Genomic DNA, 6,204 nt, shown 5'->3' on the forward strand with positions numbered 1-6,204 from the left:
TGATAGATATTTTTATCTATAAGTTTATTTATTTTTAAAATCCCTGGGCTGTGTTTAAGAGGACAACGGGTCAATAGCATTTACAGCCCTCCAGGTTTTCCAGAGAGACTTTTGTAACAAGACCTTTGGTCCTGGCGTGCCGTCCCTATGTCTTGTCCTTCCTTCAGAAACCTCAACCAGGGAGACCCCAGGGACTAGCCGGGCAAGCGCTGAAAGGTTTTTGAGTGTTGCCATGATCTAACTGGTGAGCAAATGAGATTTTTCTCTATTTCCGTGTCTCTTTATGTTCGTTAAACCCCTCTTAGCAGTCATATTTGGGTAGTGTTCGGACAGAAATCAATTTTGATCGGAACTGTTGATTTTCATTACCCAGATGATTTCTTTTTAAAATGCACTTTTTTCCTAAGGACACTTTGGAAAGTAAAACTATATTTACCACAAATGTATAACTATGCAAAGAGAGAATGTCTTATCTTCAACTTTTTCACCTCTATTCAAACATTATTGGAAAGCACTGAAAAATGGAAAGGCAGAAGAAATGAAGAAGAGGAAAAAATCCAATTGAATTCCAAAATGCAGCACCTGCCCCCTGCTCCTGGCTGCACTTTGTGAGGTGCAACAGCCCAGAGCAAGATTGAACGTACTCGGCATCTTCATCCCAACAAATGCCATCGGGTTTGTGGCTGGAGCAGCCTCAGTGCCCTGATAACCTGATTGCCAGCAAAACGACACGTAGCCCTCCTGTCTCCCCAGGAGCTGGTGTGGGGTTGTGGTGGGCACCAGGCTCCCACCAAAGCCCCTCTGTCACCCCCCCTCAGCTGGGCGGGGGGAGAGAAAACGTAACCAAAGGCTCGTGGGGCACGATAAGGACAGGGAGGTCACTCAGCAATTACCGTCATGGGCAAAACAGACTCGATTGGGGAAAAATTAATGTAATTCGCTACCAATCAAATCAGAGTAGGATAATGAGAAATAAACCAAATCTTAAAACACTTTTCCCTCACCCCTCCCTTCTTCCCAGGCTCAGCTTTGCTCTCAGTTTCTCTACCTCCTCCCCACCAGCAGCACAGGGGATGGGGTTTGTGGTCGGTTCATCACCCATTGTTTCTGCCGCTCCTTCCTCCTCCCGCTCCTCCCCTGCCCCAGCGTGGGGTCCTTCCCACGGGAGACAGTCCTCCACAAACTTCTCCAGCGTGGGTCCTTCCCGTGGGTTGCAGTTCTCCCATGAACTGCTCCAGCGGGGGTTCCTTCCAGGGGCTGCAGTCCCTCAGGATCAGACGGCTCCAGCGTGGGCTCCTCGTGGGGTCCCAGCCTCCTTCGGGCATCCCCTTGCTCCGGCGTGGGGTCCCCCACGGGCTGCAGGTGGGTATCTGCTCCCCCGTGGAGCTCCACGGCTGCAGGGGCACAGCCTGCCTCACCATGGTCTTCATCACGGGGCTGCAGGGGAAGCTCTGCTCCGGCGCCTGGAGCTCCTCCTCCCCCTCCTTCCTCACTGACCTTGGTGGCTGCAGGGTTGTTGCTCTCACTCCTCTCTCCAGCTGCAGTTTCTATTGCGCAGTTGTTTTTTTGCCTCTTCTTAAATACGTTATCCCAGAGGTGCTACCACGGTCGCTGATGGGCTCGGCCTTGGCCAGCGGTGGGTCCGTCTTAGAGCCGCTGGCGTTGGCTCCGTCAGACAGAGGGGAAGCTCCCAGCAGCTTCTCACAGAAGCCGCCCCTTGTAGCTCCCCCCCCCCCCCCCCCGCTACCAAAACTTTGCCACGCAAAGCCAACACAGGGGTTCTGCTCAAAAGCAACGTCCTGAAACCACTTCTCAGTGTTACCTTTGGGAATTAAGGGCAGACTCCAGCCAACCTTTTCCGAAAGCACGTTACAACGTCGCTGTATCACGGAAACGCTTTACGTTCGTCGCACGGAGGGAGGTGTTCGCGTGGGAACGAAACCAGGGCCACCTCGTTCCAGGTCCCCCGGGGGATGCACAAAGGCAAACGCTGCCTGCTGGGTCCTGGAAAATCACCTCTTCCACCCCAGACGCGGGAGGGATGTACCTGATCCAGGCGTTTCCCTTTCCCTGTGACAGGTTTGCGTTATGGTCTTGAGATACAGGGGGTATTTTGAAAAAAGGCCTGTCGTTTCTGGATTTTAAGGCTTCCCCCTCTGTAAATATAAACCTGGGCTGAGGGGACAGCACCGCAACACACTCCAGGTGACTTTGATGTGCAAAGCCTCAGCTCAGAGAGCTCCTAAAGAGCAGAAGCTGCCTCAAAACCGAATTAAAGCTCCTCTGATTCCACCACAGCAGGGTCTGGTGGGGGACGAGCAGCGGCTTCCCACTGCATTTCGCCTCATTCCCGTTCAGTATTTTTAGCTCCTGCTATTCTGCAGCTCCCGGTTCTCCGTGCTGCCGGCTCCGTGCCGCAGCTGAGCCCTTCACCTGGCAGCCCTGTCCCCTCTCGCCCTGCCTCCCGAGAGCTGCCAAAACAAACACTCCCTTCCTCGCCCCTTTGGGTCCCTGCCAGCCTGCACATGCTGTGCTCGAACGCTCTTAAATCTGTAGCCAGAGAAACATGTTAATGTACAAATTAGTCAGAGTAATTGAAACATCTCAATCCTGCTTGTCCAGGTCCTATTTAGAGCAAGAAGTCGACGACTGTAAAACTCAGACACCGAGCAGGAATCCGAACCGCGTCAGCACCTCCGAGGCACCGGCAGCAAACTCTGGCTGATGGACCCCAGAGCCGATGCCTCGGGTGGGCAGGAGCCAGCCCGGTCCCCCCGCTCCCTGCCAGGGCTGCTAAAAGCCCTGGGGTGCCCACCCCGTCCCTCGCTGCTGCAGAGCGTGGCACACAGGGGCTCCCTGTACGCCCCGGGGTATGGCCTGTAGTCCCTTCCAAAGGCTTTGGCACCCGCTGAGGTTGGTCGGGGCAGCCTGGTGCTCGCCAGAATTCAGCCCCGTGCCCGGACGGGTCCGAGCCAGGACCCGAACGCAGCGTGGCACCTGAGGGTCCCATCCTGCTGCGAGGGGGTGACCCCGCTGTCCCAGTCAAAGCGGGCACGGCGCCGGTGACTCAGGCCATCGGGCACGGGATGGGGCTGGATGGCCCCGGTCCCCACGCGTGCTGAGGCCGGTGGCCGCCTGGCACCTCTCTGCCCCGGGCTCCCCTCGCTCCTTGGGGTTCAGAGCTGGCTGAGTGCAGCCCATAACCCCCCGGCTGGCCCTGGGAATTGGGGTGACGAGACCCCTGGGGCTGCCAGGAGCACAGAGAGAAGGGGATGCTGCAAAGGATGCCTCGTATCCCTGGGGCTGAGGGATTGGGTGCCGCCGCCTGTTCTGCTGGGACACAAGACCTCTGGCAGAACCCCCCCACCCCGGCCGGGCAAATCCCCGACGGCGCTGACTTACCGGTGGCAACCGTCGACATCCTCGCAGCCTCGGGGGTCTCAGGGGGCTGTGGGCAGCAGCCCCTAACATGGGAGCCCATGGCACGGCCCCGGGGGCTCAGCTTCCCCCCAGGAAGGGCCGGGGGGAGCGGGGCAGCGCTGCGCTCCCCAGCATCGCTGGCGTCGCCACGGCAACTGCCGACTGACTCAACGCTCGTTTATGAGTGACATCAGAGATGTGGAGGAGGGGGCCGGGGGCTGGAGGGGCTGAGGACGACGCCAGCAGCGGATATTCCCTGTTTGGTTTTGCTGGTTAAAGCTGGAAGGTTTTGTGCAGGGAAAACATCCAGATCCAGCACCCGCCCCGGGCTGCGTCTCGCTGGGGTCCTGGTGTTATTTTGCAGGAGACCCACAGAATCAGGAGGGGAGCAGATGCTGGAGCCCCTCCGTGGGTCAGCTCGGAAAGCTGTGGGGTGCTGGCAGCTGGGCACAGAGGGGGCTGGCCAGGAGGGACACCCCAGGCAGACGAGGCCCCGCTCTCTCCCTCCTCGATTCTGTCCAAAACACAACCCGATTAAGGAAACCAGTTTAGAAATCGCTTGCCTTGACTGGCTTCACCTTCATGCCGGGCACACGGCCGGGGGCAGGTCCCCTTCAAGGGGCACATCGAGCTCCTTGTGTTTGGTGATGCTGCGCCCGCACCCGGGAGGCACTCGCAGCTCCCCGGCGCCAGCGGCACGGCACCGTCACGCCGTGGGAGCTGAAAAGTGGCCTCACTCAGAAATTAGTCAAGAAGAATTTGAAGCACGAGCTGGGCACGTGCACGGCGGGGTTTAGGCACCACCACGTGCAAACGCTTCACATCCGGACGTTTTTCAGAGCGTTTTGGCAGCACCTTTGCGCGCAGTGCTGCCGCGTTGGGCTCTGTTACGCACCACCAGCGCTGACACTCTGTCCCTTCTTGCTCACAGGCTCCGTTAAATCGAGCCCGATGAGACAGAATGAAATATTTTTAGTAGGATGAGAGTCCTGCACGAGGCTCTGTTCTTAGCAAGAGCAGTGCCAGGTCAGACAGTGATGCAGCAGCTACGCGATCTCCAAGAAATAAACTTTACTCAGCCCTCTGCGGGAACAGCCCCAGGGACATCACTCACACCCCGCCCCAGACACCCTCTTGGAGGCTTCTGGGTCCCCCCTTACGTGAGGCTGGGATCAGGGAACCCAACACTTGGGGCTTTTATTTTTAGCACAGCAAACTATAAATACGGTAACCCACAGAAATCTGAGCGACTTCTTGGCCTGGGAAATGACAGCACCGGGGAAGCCCGCGGCGGCCAGAGCTGCCAGGCCAGTGGCCCATCGCTGGGGCTCTGGCAGGAAAGGCACCGTCCCCCTGCCAGACACCCGGCCTCGACAGAAATAAAAGGCCCTTCAAGCTGCTTCTGGGCACGCTGCTCCCGCAAGGGGGGAGAGGGGGCTGGCGGGAGGAGCGGGCTGCCACCATGCCCTGCCTGCGCTGGCAGGAGAGGGGAGAGGAGGGATGGGGAAGGATCACTCGTGGGTCAGAGCACAGATTTCTCAGAGGATTGTGCACTTTTTCTTTCCCTGGTGAGTCTTCGTGTGTGGGAACAGGGGAGGAAGGCACTGGTCTGAGAGTAAATGAGGAGAGCACCCCGTGATTCATCGCACGCAGCCTGGCAACGAGCTCCTGTGTAGGGGAAAACACAGATGGAAGAGGGCTGCTGCAACGCCGAGCCAGCAGCATGGAAATAATCGGCTGGGGTCCTGCGAAGGATGATTTAGAAGGGTCTGAACTATTTTCCTTTTCTTGCACACTTCCTGGAGGAGCCGTGCAAGGCATGGAGGGGTCGAGCAGCCCACAGCACCCCGTACAGGGACCATGTGGGAACAGAGCAAAAAAATCTCCTCCCATGTGCCAAGAAATCCAGAGTGACGTCCCAAACCCCCCGCAACCCTCACACGACGGGAAGGGGTCGAGGAGGCTGCGCTATCCCGAGGGCTGCCCTGCACAGCAGCGTCGAGATGCAGCTCAATAATTCAACAAAACTTGGGGTGTGTGGGAGCTGCTGTGGGTACGGGACTCCCGGGCACAGATTCTCTGCGGAGCAGCACTTAGAGGACAAACGGAGGCTCACTGCAACATAAAAGTGGTTTATGCTCGAGCTACGGCTCTCATAAGCCAAGTAACCACATCATGCATAAGCACTGCGTCTTACATGAATAATTTTTTTTTTTTTTCAGGGTGCACCAGCAGCCCCGAGACGCTCAGCCAGCCCTCGCCAAGAATTAAGCGCAAAGCCTCACAGAGCCCTGGCACCGAACCAGCTCCAGCAGCTCCGCGCGCGGAGCTCGTTATGCGCCTGCTGATGGGCATCGTCGGCGAAACCGGTTTGAAGGGCTGCAGCTCTTCCCTAGGGCGGCACCTGGGGAAGAGGCAGCGCTGCATCCCCGGGGTGCAGGAGCTGCGCAGGACCCCCACGACACGGGGTTTGCATCCTACCAGCTGCTGCATTCAGCCCAGCGCCCTGCACAGGGGAGGCAGCGGCCGCGCTGCTGGAGCCCAGCACCCAGAGCCACCAGTGACTCCCGCAGAGCCCCAGGCTCTGAACTCAGGCTTTTTTTTTTTTGTTTGTTTTTGGGGCTCCTTGGCCAGCCATCTGATTTATACCCTTAGGTTTGAGAGAGCTGGTCACCTCTCCAGGTTTATTTTGGTCCGGCGTGGTTTTGTCCAGCGCATCTCGAGTTACTGATGGCCCTCCCCCAGCTCCACCAGTGACCGGATTCCTGGTGACACTGGATACAC

The 6,204-nt window shown here is 57.9% G+C and overlaps 1 protein-coding gene across 3 annotated transcripts in view; it reads right to left on the reverse strand.

Annotated features, from left to right (window-relative positions):
• The window catches only part of CAMSAP1 (calmodulin regulated spectrin associated protein 1), a 40,898-nt gene extending 37,341 nt beyond the window's left edge, over positions 1 to 3,557 (reverse strand). For all 3 annotated transcript variants that reach the window (XM_032999591.2, XM_032999589.2, XM_032999588.2), the window contains exon 1: positions 3,403 to 3,557. In XM_032999591.2, coding sequence (XP_032855482.2) covers positions 3,403 to 3,471 — 69 coding nt within the window. In that variant the 5' untranslated portion in view covers positions 3,472 to 3,557. The remainder of the gene's footprint in view (positions 1 to 3,402) is intronic.
• Between the last annotated feature and the right edge of the window lie 2,647 nt (positions 3,558 to 6,204).

The sequence above is a fragment of the Tyto alba genome, unplaced genomic scaffold (genome assembly GCF_018691265.1).
Source record: "Tyto alba isolate M040663 unplaced genomic scaffold, T.alba_DEE_v4.0 Super-Scaffold_11, whole genome shotgun sequence".
Taxonomy (NCBI): Eukaryota; Metazoa; Chordata; class Aves; order Strigiformes; family Tytonidae; genus Tyto; species Tyto alba.